This window comes from Pogona vitticeps, chromosome 10 (genome assembly GCF_051106095.1).
Source record: "Pogona vitticeps strain Pit_001003342236 chromosome 10, PviZW2.1, whole genome shotgun sequence".
NCBI lineage: Eukaryota > Metazoa > Chordata > Lepidosauria > Squamata > Agamidae > Pogona > Pogona vitticeps.
This window is the reverse complement of record NC_135792.1, coordinates 24,650,268-24,670,041: the sequence shown is the minus strand read 5'-3', so window position 1 is coordinate 24,670,041 and position 19,774 is coordinate 24,650,268. Positions and strand designations below refer to the sequence as shown.

Genomic DNA, 19,774 nt, shown 5'->3' with positions numbered 1-19,774 from the left:
TGTGGACTAAAGCTGAGAGAATGAGAGCTTGCCTGAAGTAAAATTTAAACTTCATGGCCAGTTCTCAAACAATTATACCAGCTTTTCACGCACAGCATGAATGTAGGAAGAAATACAGCCTTTGAATGAGTAGGTTGCCTTATTTATAATTATGGACTTAACTTTCTGTTAGTTCTTGAGAAGATCAATAAGCAGGCATAGAAAACCACTGGATTTTTCACAGAGAGTGATTTTCCCCCCCTTTAGGACAGCAAAGATTTTTCTTCGACGTGTGTAGACAATCTGATGGATGCATTGTTGAAATGGCTAGAGCCATGTCTTGTTGAGCTTAAGTTCTCAGATGAGAGTGTCTGGAATGCTTTAGAGTGAAAGCCACATTGAATGTGCTAAACCCATTGTCCTCCAACACAAATATAGGGTAAAGCCGTACAGTTCTGTGTCATTTACCAAATCTAGTAAATTCGTCCCTTTGGAGTTGCAGCAGAAATTAGTCTGACCGCTAGGACTTTTAAGTGGTTCTGCCCTCAAAATGTGAGCCTCTGAGAAGGGGAACCCCTTTTAGAATCATGATGTTGTTTAGTCATTCAGTCGTGTCCGACTCTTCGTGACCCCATGGACCAGAGCACGCCAGGCCCTCCTGTCTTCCACTGCCTCCCAGAGTTGGATCAGATTCATGTTGGTAGTTTTAGAATCATAGCCTACCTTATTCAGAAGAGAAAACCCATACCCCCACCTGAAAAAAAGTCAGGGGGCCCAAATTTCTCTGACTGCACCTTCAAGGGTACAGTTGGTCCTTCTACACCGTTGCTCTCAGAATTAATGGACGTTGCAGTCTTGGGAAAGAAGTAGAGAGCAAAGCAGCTTAAGGGAGTAAAAAGGGTCCCTGCTGGCCAATTGCTCTTACAAGATATAGTACTTTTCCGGGCACTGTTGGGTATTTGTATCCCAAAATTCGGAGCACGGGAGGCAAAAACGGTTGGGGTAGTACGGGCAGAGGCCAACCCCCTAAAGTCGTGGCACAAGGATGGCTTCACCACCTTCTGAAGTTGCCCCTGCCAGTATACGTGGTGGCAGTCCCTTCTTTTTTTTTTTTTCTTGCTGTGCAAAATAGGAAAGTCCCAGTGTGGTGAAAGGGAGAGAGTGATGGAGTAAGACTCCGGAGAACAGAGTTCAAATCCCTGCTTGGCCATGAAAACTCACGGGGCGAGTGGAACTGGTAAAACCACTCCTTAAAATATCTCCAGTTGGAATGTTTAATGGGGAAATTAAAATTGTGGGCATGTACCACAGGCATGCCATGCACCAAAGGATCCAAGATTTAACGGGAATACCATTTTACTGTCTTTTTAAAACTGGACCGTTTCTGCGGAGCAAGCTTGGTGAGGGTGCCTAGTGTTCCGCCTTGTTAGAAAATTGTCTGGGTTGACAGCCAAGTTTTCCTGTTCCTGAAACAACAGATTGCTTCCAATCTGATGAAAGGATCCATCACTGGAGCAGAAGGTTTTGTGCTGTCCATCTTGTACATGGACAGTGAGTGAGCATTACCCCCCTGTTGACCCTGCTGAGCAAACACGTCTCTGCCAGCATGGCTAAGAGAGAGGATCATCTATAACTCGGTTGTGTTTTCTTCTCCTTCCAGGGATGCCGTTGGCTCAAGCTGTAGCCATTCTTCAGAAACACTGTCGTATCATAAAAAATGTCCAGGTTCTCTACAGTGAACAGGTAAGGGACCCAACGAGGCATGAGTCTTGCACAAGGCTTTTGTGCGCGTCCGTGTGTTCCCTCTTCCCATGACATCCGGTCATCCTTCACAGTTGTCATATCCCGGAGCCTGTGGCTTTCTGAAAATTACATAGTGCCTCCGTATAGGTGCAAGCCATATTTGTTTTGGGTCTAGAAATGCTTGCTTGCAGTTTTGAGAGACCCATCACATGTTTAACTTCTCACAAAAGTTGTATTGTACCAGAAAGGGGGAAGTTGAGAAAGTAAGCAAAATAAATGTAGGGTTTTGAAAACAAACATGTTGTGTTTCATTCTGATTGGACTAAATAAGTTTGTTCCATTCTAAAAATGAACAGTTTGGTGCCAGAAGCATCGTGCAAGTTTCTGTCATCCGTATGGGTCGCTGGGCAGCAGCCATAACCCACACTGTCTAGTGAAAACCATATGTCACTCTTAAACTAAAAATAGGGAATAGCCATCAGGAGCAGGGTGGAAAACCTTTGCCCCTTCCTACCAGTGGTTCCAGTAACACTGACCATAAAAGCCAGCGCTCCAGTTTAAACTGTGTGTGGAAGTTATAGCTGCGATGCTGCTACTGCATGATTGCAACCTCATAAAGAACCTCAGAGCCTGTTCTCATTATTCCACCCATATTTGATTTCAGGAGTCCGTCAAATGTCAGAGAGGTTTAATTGCATTAAAAGGTTTCCTCCCCCATTACTACTAACCCCCACCCCAAGAATCTTTGCTGGCAAAGACACATTTGGCTAGTGGGTGAATCACTCGATATTTGGTCTGTCGGCCAAAGTTGTCTTGGGTGTTCTAGGGAGAAGGATATGAAAGTGGTTTGTAATCTTACCCATCAAATGTCCTCACATTCAAAAATTTGTGCCCCAAAGCAAAGTATCTGTGCATTTTGTTCCTTAAATGGGAAGGTGTGCGTGCACATGGCCGGCACCTCTTTGGTTAAAGAACTGAGGTGTGGAGATCCAGTCCACAACTGCCTCAGTTGTAACTTTAAAGCAACAGCCCGGATGCGGCTTCCATCCTTCCTGACATCCGTCTAAGAAAGACCTTCCGTGCAACACCCACCTGGCCATGAACTTTTGGACTTTTAAGTTCTTCCCACTGGCACAAGCCTGATGAAGTGGTCTTGATCCCTGAAAGCTAGTAGATTGTCTGATGTTATTTTAGTGGTCTGTAAAGGCCTCGCCAACTCTTGCATTTCTTCTAAGAGTGAATTAGTGAATTATGAACATCAAGTTTTCTGCCAGGTCTGTGCTCTCTTAATTAGAGAGGGCATAGACCATCATCATCATTATTCTAGGTTACATGGATTTATGGCTTCTGTAATTCATCAGTGTTTATTTTGCCATTTGAGGGGGGAAAAAGATTTTGCCTGTGTCTTTCAGCTGCAGAATTGTTTACAATATTTTGCCTTCTCTGATTCATTAGAGAAATTTCTAAAACCTTTCCTTGACTGCACTATGACAACCTGAAGAATTCAGGTTTTTTACAAATGAAGGCCTGCTGCTGCGTGATACGGTTTTGATCTTAGCGGACTGACTGTTCAGTATTACAAGCAGTGAGGTTGTAAGCTAATGCTTCCTCGCTAATTTCATGCCATAAATACAGTGGTTCCCAACCTTAGGTCCCCAGATGTTCTTGAACTACAGCTCCCAGAAATCCTGGCCAGCACAGTGAGTGGCAAAGGCTTGGAAACCGCTGGCATACAAAAAGTTAAATCAACCTTCTCCAGCTGTCTTAGCCTACAATCCCCATCAACCTCAGCCAGCATGCTCAGTTCATAGGTGTTGTAGCTCAAAACATCTGGAGGAAAGTCATTTAAGGAAGACTGAACTGCATCGTCTCTGCTTATGTCTCATGCTGTGTCTGGGTAGATTGATTTGGATTGATGAAATGTACACCGCAGTTTTAAATTGCCAAAAGACCCCAAACGCCTCAGTGTAAATTATTAGCCCAAACTGGCACATCTGGCAAGTCTTTTCTATGGAATATAGATTTGTGTGCCCATTTTTCCAATGGATGCATTTCCCCCCCTTGAGTAAACCATTTTGGGTGCATCTAAAAGTGGTATTTTTGCACCTGGAGGGGGGACACCCGTCTGCTCCTGCCCTCTGCCCACCCGCCCAGCGCCTTCCTACGGCCTCCGTCACCTCCCTACCTATTTCTGCCGCCTCTCCTGCCTCTGAGGATGGTACTGGGGGGGGCAAAGGGGACAGTGGGAAGGGGCAGGTGGCCATCTCCTTTTGCTCAACAAAAGGCAGCACCCGGGAAGGGGGGGGGAGAAATCACCACTTCATTTTGCTTTGGCAAAACGGGATTCACCCCGACAGATTCGCGATACGAACCACGAACCAGCCTGATTTTTCATTTTTTTCCCCCCGGTTCGTGGTTTAGTTCGTGCCCATCTCTACTTGGAAATAGTTCTGTGCTGAACGATTTTAGAGGCACACAGATGCCCTTGTGCCCCTTAGAAGCAGCGCTTGCCCGATCGTACGATTTTCAGTGAAGAAAAGCCAGCGGGCAGTGTTACTTCTAGCCCTGGCTCATAAACATTCTGAGCAGGAACCCCTCTAGTTCAGGCTTTCATCATCCCATTAATGATAACAACGCTGATGCCTGTTGTGAGCTAATATTTTTCTGGCTCTTTGGCCAGTGTCTCTGAGATGCTTGTTGACAGCTCTCACTGCCTGGAGAAAAAATGCTTTTATTTTATTATATTGGATTCTGTGCCAAACAAGCCTGGAAAAAGCAACCTTCTTGTGGTATGTGTGGGAACAGCTATATTGATAGCATTTATTCGCCTCTTTCCATAATTTCATTTCATGGTTTCATAGGCCGCCGTATGATTCTTTATTTCAGTAACTATGGTAATTGGCTACATATTAAATTGAAATGAATTACTGTGCCTTAGTTTTGCAGGAGGAGGTGAAATCAGGTGGAGGCCAGGATCCAAAAATTTGCTGTAATACTAATAAATCATAATAATGCATTTCTGCAGCAGCTCAAAGGATAAAGATTTTAACAGGAGAGTATCCTTTTTGCCATTGCATAAGTTGCTTTGGAGACTCACAGAAGTTTCACAAGGTATCTTGAGGAAACGAGACCCTTTTTGAGAAACATACATTTTAAAAAAACTACAGGTGTTTAGAACTGGTTGCAGAGTGTTTTAGTTTCAGCTGGAGTTTTTTGGTTACTCTGAAATCTTCTGGCCAGTATTGTTAAAAACTGTTCTTTGTTTGTTTGTCTGTCTGTTTATTACCTGCCTTTCTCCTTAAAAAAAGGACCAAAGGCAGTTTATTGCATCATTTAAAAAAAACAATGTTTAAAAGCTCTAACAGTAAGTGTACAAATAATAAAAATATTCAAAGCACATACCACACTAAAAACGATAAAATTCTGGAAATGAGGAGTGACTTTAGAAATCAGTTTGGAAACCTATTTATCTATTAGCTTTTCTCTTATGAGGGAGGGGACGGGAACTTCTATTTAAAAAATGAAAGCAGTGGTATTGATGGGAGTATACACAATACATCTTTTCACAGATTGCTTGTTCCTCCTATAAACATAGGAAAAGAGTGTTAGCAGGAAGAAGGTCTGGAAATTGGGGTTAATATTCACCAGAGTCTTGAGCGATATGAATAATTTGAGGCTTTCCATCTGCTGTGTGCCTTGGCTTGTTTACTTGAGCCATCTGTTGCTATTTATGCTACAGGCTTTAGGAATGGACCTCAACAGATGGGAAACCTTGACCTCTGAGCGTTCAGCCTGGAGGCAGGCGGTGCATCACGGCCTCTCCCAATTTGAAGAGACTCTTGTCCAGCAGGCCGAGGCCAAGAGGCAGTCCCGAAACCAGCCAAACCAGGGAGAACTGGACAGGGGACAGATTGTACTTGCCTTCAGTGTGGAAGGGATTGTCACTCTTGAGTTGGCCTTCTCAGCCACACTAGACGCTGTTCCAAGTCCTCTATTCAGAACACGTTACCATTGTCTCTCGAGGATGCCTATTTCTGAACCCAAAAAAGCAATGCTGTCAGACTGGTCCCTTGATAATGTCAAATGATCATAAAATCATAGAATAATGGAGGGGGTCTTTAAGGTCATCAAGTCCAACCTCCTTCTACTTGCAGGAATCTGAGAAAAAACATACCTGATAGATGGCTAACTTTCTTTTGAGTGCCTGGAGGGTAGGAGTTCTCGACATCCCCTAAGTACAGTCGTGCCCCGCTTAACGATTACCCCGTATAATGACGAATCTGCTTCACGACAATATTTTTGCAATCGCAATTGTGATTGCAAAACGATGTTTTAAATGGGTTTTTTTCACTTTGCGAAGATCGGTTCCCTGCTTCGGGAACCGATTCTTCGCATTACGATGATCAAAACAGCTGATTGTCAGGTTTTCAAAATTGCCGCTGGGTGCTCAAAATGGCTCCCTGCTGTGTTTTTGGACGGATTCCTCGCTCTACAGGCACCGAAAATGGCCACCCTTATGGAGGATTTTCGCTGGATGGTGAGTTTTCAGCCCATTGGAACACATTGAACAGTTTTCAGTGCATTTCAATGGGCTTTTGTATTTCGCTTCACGACGTTTTCGCTCCACAGCAATTTCGCTGGAACGAATTAACGTCGTTAAGCGAGGCACCACTGTAATTGGTTCCATTGTTGTCCTGCTCTAACAGCTAAGAAGTTTTTTCCTGATATTCAACTGAAACCTGTCTTCCTGTCACCTGAACCCTGTGTCCTGCACTCTGGGATGATCAAGAACACATCCTGCCCTTTCTTTGTTTAACTATCTTCCAAGTATTTGAAAAGTTTTAGCCTATCTTTCTTCTGCCTTCTTTTCTCAAGGTGAAACATGTCCTGTTCTTTCAGTCTTCCCTCGCAAGACTTAGTTTTCAGTCCCGTGGTTCAACCTTATTGCCCTCCTCTGAACTTACTCCAGTTTGTTGACATCCTTCTTAAATTGCAGTGGCCGCGCTACCCGTGATGAGGCCTAACCCATGCCGAATCGAGGGGGACGAGCACTTCACAATATTTGGAGACTACATCGTGGTGCCTTGCTTGACGAGGATAATCTGTTCCAGCGAAGTCGCTGTAGAGCGAAATCCTCGTCAAGCGAAAAAAAAGCCCATTGAAATGCATTGAAAACCGGTTCAATGCGTTCCAATGGGCTAAATACCTCAGTGTCCAGCAAAGATCCTCCATAGGGCAGCCATTTTCCATGCCTGTGCAGTGAAAAATTCCTTCCTGAACACAGCGGGGAGCCATTTTGAAAACCCAACGATCAGCTGTTTTGATTGTCGTAATGTGAGGAATCGGTTCCCGAATCAGGGAACTGATCCTCGAAAAGCGGTTTTTGCCCATTAAAACGTTGTTTTGCGGTTGCAAAAGTGATCGCAAAAACTTCATCGTGAAGCGGATTCATCGTCAAGCGGGGCACCACTGTACTTCTGTTAATGCAGCCTAAAATAGCACTGTCCTTTTTTCTTTTTCTTTTTTTTTAGTCACATCATAATTCTGGCTCCTATCCAGCTTGTGACCTATAACAGTTCCAAGATGCCATGAGATCGTGCATCCTGGGAACAAGTCAACTGAGAGTTGGAAGGGTGTGATGGAATCCTTGTCCCATTCCAGTAGCCTTATTAATATGCATACTGGGATTATGTATTTGGAAATGTTTCAATACATTTAAAAACTTACAGAACATTCCTTCCCTCCTCCAACCCACAACGACTTCCCCGTTTCCTGTTTTTTTAAAAAAATGATTGAAATACTCTTGTTAATGGCATCTTTATTTTTAAAATGCGTTTAAATGACTCCAAAATACCCGGGAACCATTTTTCTTTCATGAATACTTCTGGCCCTTTTTCTCTGGACTTTTAGATGTGAGAACTGTCCAGCGTGTGAGATGCTTCTCAGGTCTCCTGAGGTGTTGGTGCTGACAGGCTGTGTTGGCTTTTCCTGAAACCACCCATTTCCATTTCTGCTGACTAGATGGGAAAACTTTTCTTTCTAACGTGGCTCAGCTGTTTGGCCCATGGGAGAAGTGCCGAGGCCGGCCTTTTTAAGTTCAACTGGCACATAAATCTCGCCCAAAGCTCCTGGTTTAAATAGGTAAAACAGGAGGGGATTTGGCAAAGTGCAGCTTTTATTCTGCCAGTTTTCTTGTAGCTTTTATTCGTGGAACAAACCACATTTTCTGTGTGCCAGCTGGGAGAAACGGCTACTTTGTGGTCTGTGGCACAGAAATATGGCCTTACAAATGCTCTTATCAGCCATTTACATCTAATTTCTCCTTTTGTGTGTTTTTTTTCCTTCCCCAGTCTCCTCTTAGCCATGACCTCATCCTTAACCTGACTCAGGACGGGATCAAACTGCTGTTTGATGCTTTCAATCAAAGACTTAAGGTAAAGGTATACGTTGGAAAATACACAGCTGCTTCTCCTTCCCCCACCTCGAAGCCTAGGCGTTCGCTCACCCGCTGCCAAGGTTGGTCACCGCCAGAACAATGATAGCGACGTCATTGGTGCATAACCGCTCCTGCAAATATGTACCTAAGGCTGCTCTTTCAGTCCCTGGTTTATGTCTGGTGTGTGACTTCTTGAGAACGGGTGTGTATTTGTGCTGTGGTTCAAGGAGGTTGACATACAGTGACAAAGGATGTTGGATTTAGGTGTTGGTGACAGGATATCCCTCCCTCCTTCCTTCCTTCCTTCCTTCCTTCCTTCCTTCCTTCCTTCCTTCCTTCCTTCCTTCCTTCCTTCCTTCCTTCCTTCCTTCCTTCCTTCCTTCCTTCCTTCCTTCCTTCCTTCCTTCCTTCCTTCTATCCATCATCAGTTCCTTCCTTCCTTCCTTCCTTCCTTCCTTCCTTCCTTCCTTCCTTCCTTCCTTCCTTCCTTCCTTCCTTCCTTCCTTCCTTCCTTCCTTCCTTCCTTCCTTCCTTCCTTCCTTCCTTCCTTCCTTCCTTCCTTCCTTCTTTTCCTTCCTTCCTTCCTTCCTTCCTTCCTTCCTCTCTCTCTCTCTCTCTGTGTCTACCTACCTACCCACCTACCCACCCACCTACCTACCTACCTACCTACCTACCTACCTACCTACCTACCTACCTACCTACCTACCTACCTACCTACCTACCTACCTACCTACCTACCTACCTACCTACCATACAGCCCTCTACTCCGGGTGGCGTATAAACAAGCAAAACCACCCAACCACCAACCACTTCATTCCCATAACATAATTAAAATGGAGCTATCACCAACGTAAACACAGTACAGAAAAAAATGGAAGTTCAAACATTAAAATTAACATCATTTGAAGGCATGATGTTCTTAAAGGTGACCTTAAATAATTCTGTCTCGAGTAATTCATGGAAACTTACTTGCCTATGAAGGACCATTTGGGCGACTTAAGACCAGTCCCAGAAGCATCTGCCATGACCCACAGTTTCCAAGACACAGCCCTCTTTTGTTTGTGGTCTGCAGTGTCTTACCCTCAAGTAAGGTTCCAGTTTCTGCTCTCGACAACCAGGTCAAGATTGTTAACATAAGTTATGGAAATAATGTTGTGCACCAAGCAGAGTCTTCGTCAGTGCCAGGTGGATCACGGCAAGTTCCAAGTGAGTTAGAAAATGTCAAAAGGTTCCTATTGAAAAGATGCTTCATAAAACGGGGGATGTGGGAACGGTCAGAGTTTGAGTTGCACCTTGCCTGCTAGTGGAGAATGCCTTTTTCTAAGTGTGGCTCATTCTCTAGCCAAACAGAACCACCAGCAGGCAACAGAAACGGCGCAGTGGCAGTAAACAGAGATGCGGAATCATGGGGAGGCAAAAGAGAAGATTATTTATTCATTCATTGAAATGCAAGCTATCCATAGGCATTTGCAAGATCTGACTCCTCTAAAATGGCTGTGGTTCCCGAAAGCAGTGCCATAAGCCATGCAGTGTGTTCATCTTGATTCAATGTGTTTAAGATTTTTTCCACCCAACAAGCCATTATTTCCTCCTTTCTTTTGCCCAGGGAAACTCTTGCCTTCATTAAATCCCTTCAAAATGTTGCCTCTTTTGAGATGTTGTACTGCTCAATTTAATGGGTCAATTAAATGTGTTGATGGCCTGAAAATTCATCTGCTTAATAAACAGATGACATCTCCAGTGGGAAAGAATCAACATGGTTAGCTTCTGCCCCATATTTTTACCCTTGTTCGTTTCATGTTCCATTTTTCTCCTGCAGATCCGTACATTTGCTTTCCTTTTATGCCTGGTATTATAGCATCCACAGCTCCATTTTTAATATTCATACGTTGCTTGAATACCCCTTCTTTCCTGTTTTCCAGGCCTTTACTCAAGGGCTTTTGAGTTCACATGCTTGTCTCTCCATCACCAATAATGAGAAAGTGCCTGGGAGCTTTCACTTCCGTTTGCAACTAACCATGGTTAGTTGTTATGTCTGAATCAACACAAACCTAGATTAGTTAAAATGTTGTTTAGGGAAACGACAGATACAATAGAGACTGAAGAGTAAAAAAAATTACATTCTCCTGATAGTCACTAATGAATAAATCCTGATATGGGCTCCAGTCTGCTCTTGAATTGATTGGTCCTGAGTTGCTCTGTCTTCTCCCTTTAGCTGTTCTTCCTGCCTCGTTGCCCCAAACTTCCCGGAATATTAGGAAGATCATCTAGTCCCATCAGCAGGGAGAAGAAGGGCTCCATCAGAACTACATCCTACACACAGACCATTTTCCAGTTCTCGAGATCAGCTGGGGGGGGGGAACTTCAACAGGATGATGAGCTGAGGTTGCAGAAAACCTCAAGAGCTGTCACAGAATCATTCCGATCTAGGGATTTAGGAAATGGTTTAGATCTAGGTACGGAGACCTTTCAATTAGGTCTCTCTCTTCACCCTTGGTTAAGAGTTCCTGTAAGTCAGAACCCAACTAGCTAGTGACCTTTTTCTGCCACTACCCAGATGCCAACTTCACATCAAGAAACAAAACAGCACCAGAATTCAACAACACCAACCTTCAGGTTTCCACCAAAATAACACAATAGTGGTCAATCAGCGTGTTGGTGTTATCTTGAAACGGCTCTTCCTCTTGCCTTTGTTCTTTATTCTTTTGTCCGCCCAGCTTGTAGTGGCTGGACTCTGGCCCTCCTATGTTTGTTGGTTTCTAATAGTAAATCCAAACCAGCAGACCAAACCAAACACAGTAGAAAAAAGCAGAGGAAACAAATATCAGACAAAATAAAAGCACCCAGTGACTCGACTTACACAACACCGCCAAAGAAAGCCTTCTCAAGTCTGTCTGTATATCTTCAGAAGCGAACTATGTTAGCATTTTCCTTTCCTTGTCCTTCCAGGGCGTTGCACTATTTCTATTTTCTTTTCTTAAATACTGAGTATGAATTCGAAGGCTCTCATACTTCAGAAATAAGTTTTTCTCTGTGTGTGTGTTTTTTAGGTGATTGAAGTTTACGACTTGACTAAAGTGAAGTTAAAATATTGGTAAGTAGCTGGTCAGTGAACTGGAGGCACCGGCTCCTTCTCCAACTATATTTGGGGATCCTGCATGCTTCTGCTTGATCAACTGCAAGAGGAACAAACCTTTTTTCACTGCAAGCACAGACTTTTTGCTCCTCCGGTCATGATAAAAGCAAAACCTCTAACTGACCGTAGCTGTCCGCTTTGTCTGAACTGGAGAGCTGTGGTTTCTCCTTCCAGAATGGCCGAAATATTAAATCACAGCGTGAGACTGGTTTACATTTTGGTCCCTCCTTTCAAAGCTAGTCATCGTAGTTTGCCGGTTCTGATTTCCACTCGGGCCTGGAACTCACTGGTCGCACTTGAATGAGTCTTCCTCTTGCAAACTGCCCACCTGCAGGTTGCCATGAGGTGGAAAGGGGATACAGAAATCATTGTCTTTGCTCTGAGCTTCTAGGAAAAAAAATAGAAAATTTCAATAAATTTGAGATGCCCCATTTTTCTCCCTGTCAAGTGTGTTCAAAGTATGTCCTTTGAGACTAGTAGATATTGCAGCTGATGAATCCCTGTTTGGGCTTCAAGCTCCTCGTTTGCATCATGGGAATAATTACATCCTCTGGAGGGAGCCAAAGAAATAACAACAGAAGGCTCTTGAAGCACTTTGCTAGGGTCAAGGTTGACTTAGAATGTATGTAGAAGCATTTGATGCCATCCTGATTCAGAAACGTCTTCTTTCTCCCTCGTTCCAGTGGTGTTCATTTTAACTCTCAGGCCATTGCTCCAACCATAGAGCAGATCGATCAGTCTTTCGGGGCGACACATCCGGGAGGTGAGTAGCCATTCTTGACATCATCCATAACACGGACCCTTCCGGGTCTTCCCTAACCTCCTTCCAACATTTCTTATCCAGGGAGTAAGGGCCACCTCTGCTTTGATGGCTATACCCTGTCCTGTGACATGGATACACTGTCGTTTTTATTCCTTTATTCTATCCCCTTCGTTAGCCCCATTTTAAGCTCAAGTAAAGCAGGTTTTGTAAGCTCACGCCATGGCTGAGAAACCGGCAGATCCTGTCTGACCGCCGATAGGTGTACAGTGCAGGAAGAGATGCCACTATTGAAATGCCTTGAATTCTTTTAAATTACTGTCTGGCTCCAAAGTTATATGACAGTGTGTTCCTGGGGAGAGGCAAAATCAGTTCTATCCTGTTGGTGTGTTTTCATCACTTCTTGCACCCTTTTTTTCCAAGCAGGCTCTCTTTTCGCCCAGTTTTGGGGAGGAGGGCGTCTGAACCATCTAATTTGGTCTCCTCTCCTCTTCTGGCCCAGAAATAGCCTTCCTCACCACCCGCACAGTGTCTTGGCTGCAGATTTTATTTACCAAAACCCGATAGTGGGAATGCTTCACTTCACTTCATACAGTTTTGTTTAGACTGAAGCCATTCTCTGTGTCGTTGTGTTACCGAAGGCAGGCGGGGGGGGGGGACCATTTTGACAAAAATCCTTGTTGCCTTTTAAATATTAGCAGATGTTTTGTGAATGGAAGTCATGTGATTGGAGAACGAGTGTAACAACTTGGCCGTACTTGAAAAGCTCTCCCGAGACACCTTTTGCCCGATAGCTTCATTGAGGACGAGAGATGCTTACGCGTCTCTCCTGCTGCAAATCTTAAATAGAACATCAGACAAGGAGGTCTTTGAGTGTTGGCGAAGCAAAAGTAAATAGTTTAAAGCGTCCCCTGGAGGGGTGTGTGAGGCCTTCAGGTGTGACTACTGTGGAGAAAGACCAAGTACAGTATTAAGCCAAACCCTTCATGGAGAAGTGTTAAAAGGAGGAAGATGCAGGGAGAAAGTCACAATTTCTCTCTCCTCCCCCCTGGAAGTGTGTTCAATAATATTCCAGAAAAAGAGGTGTCTTTTTCTAGAGCTATCCTTTCCAAAAAATTTTTTTAAAAAAACACACAAGTTGGCTTATGTACCTCCCGTCTTGAATGTGTACTGCATTGCTTACGAGAAGTGGGTTATTTTCCACCTTCACGAAGCTTCTTTGGAACGGTTCTAAGAAAAGTTGAAGCCCCAGCTTTATAGATGTTTGTTTGAGGCATACTCTGAACGGCCTGACCACGCTTCGTCCCTCGTCGATAACAGAAATTCTGTTTCTGTATGTTTCTGTGTGTCTTTCTCCAGTGTACAACTCTGCCGAGCAACTTTTCCACCTCAACTTCAGAGGACTGTCTTTTTCTTTTCAGCTGGACTCGTGGACTGAAACTCCAAAATATGAGGTTAGACGTCTTCTTGGTTAATAAGTACATAGCTAAATAGTTGCTGGATTTCGAGGATCTTAGTAAATCATTTCCATCTGCATAGAGCGACAGGAATTCTGGTCGTTGCATTTTTGTTTATGCAAACTTACATGCTTCAGAAGTCAAAATAACCTTGTTTTTATTTTTTGCATAGCCAAACTTTGCCCATGGCTTAGCTTCTCTGCAAATTCCCCATGGCGCAACTGTGAAACGCATGTTCATCTACAGTGGAAACAGTCTGCAGGACACCAAGTGAGTAAATCTTGTGTTCTGGAAGATACATAGCATGCTTTTTGCTCTCCTCGCTTCCTGCCTGCACATAATTGTCCATTCAGAACAGTGAAGAAAACTGGGGGAATCACATTTTAACATCAAACTACCTACTGTATTTTTCGCTCCATAAGACGCACCAATTTTTTAGGAGAAGAAAACAGGAAAATATATTCTGTTTTCTTCGCTCCATAAGACGCACAGACTTTCCACCCCCCCCCCCCGTTTTGTGGGAAAAAAGTGCGTCTTATGGTGCGAAAAATACGGTAATTTGTGCTTCTTGGACCGATTGCAGGTAAATGCCCAGCGTTTGCACTTCTTCACATTTTACACGGCAGTTCTCTCATCAGCAGATGCACATAAAATGGTAATTTTTGAGGATAATGTGCTGAAAAATGCAGATATTACTGAAAACTAGGGACAAAACAAACATCATATCAGGGATGTCTGTTTGCAAAAATGTGTGCATTTTGAGAAGTGTACACAGAAACATTTAAAAAAATTGTGAGATTTAAAGAAATCACAAACTGATACAGAAATGCAGTTGAGTTATGGTTAGAAAAGTATAAGCTGAAAATGTGCATTACTATTAATATATTTAAGACAAAGACTTTTTAAAGTCACTTCTCTCCGTTTGTGCTTAAGCCTCTTCAGGGAATTCAGTTTCTGTGTTTCTAATGCAGAGCTCTGAGTTATTTAAGATAACAGTGTTTGCGCCTCTCTCTCTCTATATATATATATAAAAGAGCCTGTGGACAGCTGCATATATATATTGGTTAATAAATGCATAGCGTATACACACACACACGCATAAATTTAATTGTATTTTAAATCATATATTGTTTAATTTATCTTTTAATATTTAACTTACTCTGTTTTTAAACTGTGTGAATTTTAATGTTGTGCGCCAAAATAAAACTAATAAATAAATGTATATATTTGTGTAATTCAGTGAAAGGCTTAATAAACAGTGGGGAGTTTTATTTTCATGGCGCATTATTATTTATCTTTTCGTAGGGACAGATTTAGTAGCTGGTACATTCTTTTCCAAGCCAAATCATGTTGGTCTGACCATCATCTGTGTTACCCTTCCTTGCATATGTTGCATTGACAACGTAAGCCTAGGAAGTACTGTATTTTTTGCTCCATAAGATGCACCAAATTTTTAGGAGAAGAAAGCAGGAAAAAATAATCTGTTTTCTTTGCTCCATAAGACGCACAGACTTTCCACCCCCCTGGTTTGTGGGAAAAAAGTGTGTCTTATAGTGCGAAAAATACAGTAAATAGGAAACGGTTTGTTTCTCTGCTCCCTTCTTTTGCTGTTCCTGCATTATGATCTTACTGTTTCAGGGCTCCTGTGATGCCCCTCAGCTGTTTCCTGGGAAATGTATATGCGGAGAACGTTGATGTTCTGCGAGATGGAGCCGGACCTTCCGGTCTACGGCTTCGCTTACTCACTGCAGGTACTTGGCGTATTGACTAAGTGGAAATATTTAAGCTGCGGTTAACTTTTCAAAGGCACAGAGGTGGATGTGGCTTCCAGTAGAAAAGACAAAACAGGAGGGCAGCTTATGGAAGCCATGGTTTTCTATACCTCTGGAACAGAAACTCTGGCTCAGAGTCTAAACTGTGGTTAGCAAGAACTGTTGCAATTAACTTAAACCATTAGATGGAGGAGACGGGGGGGACATACACACACACTCCCCCGCGCAGCCTGCTCGTATTTACATGCGGCACTGGGATATCCAAGATTTAAACACAGCCGTGTATGACTACAGTAGATTAATTTTTCTGTTCATGCTAGCCATCAACCATCAGCATGAAAAGATAACCATTGTGCTTAAAAATATAGTCGTAAGGTAGTGACTAGTTAATGCAACTTGCTTACGCCCGGGATGTTGTAAGACTTTGGTTGAAATCCAGTCGTCACCACTAGAGTAGACCTGTTGCAGTGTTTCCTCACTTTGGGGTCACCCTGTGTTCTTGGACCGCCGCCCCCAGAAGCCTTCACCACCATCTGTGCTGGCTGGGATTTCTGGGAGTTGCAGTCCAAGAACACTTGGGTTATGCAAGGTTGGGGAACACCGTCCGGTTGATTTGGCAGAACATAGAGAGGAGCTGGCTCACCCAACCATCATGGATGCAGCGGGCCTGCTCTAGTTGTGACTTCACGACTGGATTTTAGCCAGTGTTAACACACGCATGCGTGCACATGTATAACCGAAACGCAGCTCCGCATTTTTTTAGAGTGACACCCTAAAACACACAGCAGAATGATTAGAATCAGAAATTTGCAGCAAAGGCAAACGTTCAGCGAAATCCAAATCAACCCAGTCCTTCTGGATACAGAAAATGTGTCTTGCATTTAACTTGCTGCCCCCACATTAGGGAAATCGTAAGGTTGTGTCAGACCAGAACAGGCAGATAGAGAGAAGCCGTTTCCTATCCCCTTCTTCTGAGACAGTGCAGCTTGTCCAAGGTGACCCAGGCTGGCTCTTCTCCCAGGAGATATGCAGTGGGGGGGGGGGGGGGAGAATGGGAACTCCCAACCTCTGGCACCTAAACCAGTGAGCTATTCAGCCAAAATCTGATCAAGATCTTGGGCCACTGAAATACTCAGTCCAGAACAATCTGTCTCTGTGTTCTTCTGTTCTTTAGCTTCTGGCCCAGGTGTATTAGCCGATGCCAAGATGCGGGTATTCGAGCGCTGCGTGTATTTTGGTGATTCGTGCCAAGATGTTCTGAGCACTTTGGGATCCCCTCATAAAGTTTTCTACAAGTCAGAAGATAAGGTGAGACAAAATGAAAACCAACACGCTGATACAATCTCTGTTTACAGTTTTTGGCCTGTTCGGATATTTGAATTATTCAGTAACTTTCACCCTTCCAGCGCCTCTCTGCTTCCCTGTGTGCCGAAACCCAGTATAATCTTGCCTCTTTGGTCTCTCAACGTTGGAGTCCTCTTTACTGTGTAGCACAGTTTGACCCAAGCAGCAGAATAAATTGATTTAGGGACAGTTCCACTTCAGACTTTGCAGGAAGGCTCGGGCGATGGGATGTCCCATCTCAAGGTTTGTTTTCCCCCACCAAGAAAACGAATATGTCAGAGAGAAAGCTTTCCCCCCCCCCCGAGCGGCTTTCTTCCTCTGTCAGCGATTAGTATTAGTAACATTCCTGCTGTTGTTAGTGTTATTATTATAATCGTCATGATGTGATTGGAGGAACATCATTTATTTATTTATTTATTTAACTTATATGCCGCCCAGCCTCAGTTCCTTAAGGTTTTAATTTATGGAAAGTTAAAAAGGGAGAAGGAAAGAGGACCATTTTCAGAGAGGAAGAGATGGGGCCAAGAAGAGTACAGACTGAGGGAATCTTCGGGAGTTCTGAATTAAAGATTAGGGAAAGGGGAACACGATCCTTTCAGAGGCTTTCAAATGATGCAACTCGATTTTCCTCGACCCAGTGCCAGAAGTTCATTTCCCCATTGGCTGGGTCCAGACTTCATCGTGCTTAGGGCGGATCCGTGGAAATTAAAACAAAACAAAACTAGCTAATCATGATGGCGAAATCTATCCAGTAAATTTTGCAATGCTTACGAAGCACAGCTCCGTTTATTTCCAAACAAGAGCTGTCGTTTCTCGTTTTCCCCACGTCGTCTCTCGTCTTTTCCGGTCAGAGAGTTTTGCTTACTCTGTGGAATGGTTTTATTTTTTATTTTGCAGATGAAAATCCATTCGCCCTCCCCACACAAGCAGGTATCTTCAAAGTGCAATGACTACTTCTTCAACTACTTCACCCTCGGAGTGGTGAGTTACAAGCTTTGCCCAAATTCGTTGGGAGAGAAGCTGCCCCCGTTTGCTTCTCTCTGCGCACAATTTTCCTCATCCTTCCCTCAGCAGTTTTGGGAACAAGGTTTGCCGAAATCCTCCAGTGATCCATTACTACGATATTTGATCCATAACTTTTTCGGTGTGCCCGTTTCGTTAATGATCCTGCTGCACCATCGGGGTCTCCTTGGGCCCGTTCTGTCTGTTGGTTATTCTGTGTTTGCAAAATGAAATCTTGGTTCTTTAGCCTCAGGAGCAATCTGGAGGAAGACGGCATTATTGCTTGTTTTATTAAACAGTCATGGGGGGGGGGAGGAAGAAGCCGTGCTCTAATTAATTAAACAGAAACCGTTTCCAACAATATTAGCTTTTGCCATGGTTGTGGCACAACATTTTCTTCGCTTGCTTCCAAAGGAAAGCAAGTCCTGAACTAATTGCTCTAAGGAGCGTGATCCGGCTTGTACACATGAGACTTCCTGCTGATCCCCGGGGTGTCGTTTGGCTGTTTTAATTTAGTGCTGACTCACTTCGTTTCTCCCCCCCCCTTTCCCTGCTATCCCCCTCCCCCCAGGATATCCTTTTCGATGCAAATACCCACAAAGTGAAGAAATTCGTTCTGCACACAAATTACCCTGGCCATTACAACTTCAACATGTGAGTAGAGAGAGGGCTGTGTGGCCCAGCCGTCAGCGGCCGTTTGGGAAATGTTGTGGTCACGGTTACATATGAAAGAGCGAAGAAAATAGGTGGGAGGGTGGCTGTCTCTCAGTTAAAAAGAAGCCCTGTCTAGTTGGTTTCTGGTTCTTTGTCATTTCCTCGGTGGCTCATGCGGGGGCATTTTCTAGAAAGCAAATGTCAAACTTCTTGTATGTCAAATTCCGTGCCATATAATAGAACAGTGGTTCCCAGCCTTGGGTTTCCAGATGTTCTTGGACTACAACTCCCATAAATCTTGGCCAGCACTGCTGGGTGTGAAAGTTTCTGGGCATTTGGGCCCAAGAACCACCTGAAGAGGGAGAACAGCCTATTAAGTCACCGTTTAAAGCTGAATTATTATTTTCTTGTTCCTGCACGGTTAAGGAAAGCACTGCATACACCTGGGAGGCAGGAAAGTTTTAAGGGTCGGATCAGACTTCCGCACTATTAAAGAGTAGGCTGGGTAGGTGGGGCTGGTCAGCCATGGAAGGCAACCCATCTAGGAGAAGGAAAACTCTGATTTCAAACCTCCACTGCCTTGTGGCTATATCCACTCATGGAAAAGGCTTCAGGAGTTAACCTAGAGGCAAAATCCGGAGCTGGAGTCCTGAAGACAGTTCATGTTGTTCTGCCAACTCCTGCGACGTCACTGGAACCAGTTGTATTGACTCTTGCCTTTCCATTGGACCATTTCAGCAAGGTGGAGAGGGGGGATCTGCTGCTTGGGTAACAGCCTATCCTCCATATTACCTTACCCGGGCTTCATGCTCTGGAGAGGACACTTCTCGATACAGAGCATGTTACCATAAGTCTCTCGAGACTCAAGGATGCCTATGAAGACAGTTAAAGAGAGGCTTCTTAATTTAACTTGTGCGGAAGAAGGGCAAAGCCCCAGATCTTGTGCATTTCAGAAGCTGAGGTGTCGTTGCTCTGAATCAGACAAGTGTCTGCTTCCAGCGCTCTTTCAGAATCCGATATTATTTTGATCTGGCCTTGCTGATGAAACAATGAGCTTTCATGCCAAATATTGTAGATATTCAAAGAAAAGCCGTGTCCTCTACGGGCACACCATTATCTCTGCGCCTGGACACACTTGATGGTTTCATGGTGGAAAATGTTGCACTTAGACTTGGACTGCCTTGGAAGAATACAGAATCTCTTAAAGCGCGTGCTTTCTCCTACTAATTCTATCATTTCATTGTTCGCAGTTATCACCGTTGCGAATTCAAGATTCCACTAGCCATTAAACGAGGTAAGAAAGAGACGTGCCGCTAATTGTGTTCTGGAACTTCTTAGAAATGGAAATAATAATAATAATAATAATAATAATAATTTATTGTCATTGTAAGTATATACACATACAACGAAATTCACAGACACCCAGAGACCAGACACATGCACACACATAAAATTCCCAAACACTCCCCACCCACTAAAAGTCCCCCACTA

The 19,774-nt window shown here is 43.8% G+C and overlaps 1 protein-coding gene across 2 annotated transcripts in view; it reads left to right on the top strand.

Annotated features, from left to right (window-relative positions):
• PHAF1 (phagophore assembly factor 1) overlaps positions 1–19,774 on the top strand; it is a 42,572-nt gene that overhangs the window by 10,785 nt on the left and 12,013 nt on the right. For both annotated transcript variants that reach the window (XM_020806134.3, XM_020806135.3), the window contains exons 3-13: positions 1,640–1,722; positions 8,073–8,156; positions 11,209–11,252; positions 11,978–12,057; positions 13,414–13,508; positions 13,684–13,781; positions 15,150–15,262; positions 16,458–16,591; positions 17,525–17,608; positions 18,201–18,283; positions 19,534–19,577. In XM_020806134.3, the coding sequence (XP_020661793.1) occupies positions 1,640–1,722; positions 8,073–8,156; positions 11,209–11,252; positions 11,978–12,057; positions 13,414–13,508; positions 13,684–13,781; positions 15,150–15,262; positions 16,458–16,591; positions 17,525–17,608; positions 18,201–18,283; positions 19,534–19,577 (942 nt within the window). The remainder of the gene's footprint in view (positions 1–1,639; positions 1,723–8,072; positions 8,157–11,208; positions 11,253–11,977; positions 12,058–13,413; positions 13,509–13,683; positions 13,782–15,149; positions 15,263–16,457; positions 16,592–17,524; positions 17,609–18,200; positions 18,284–19,533; positions 19,578–19,774) is intronic.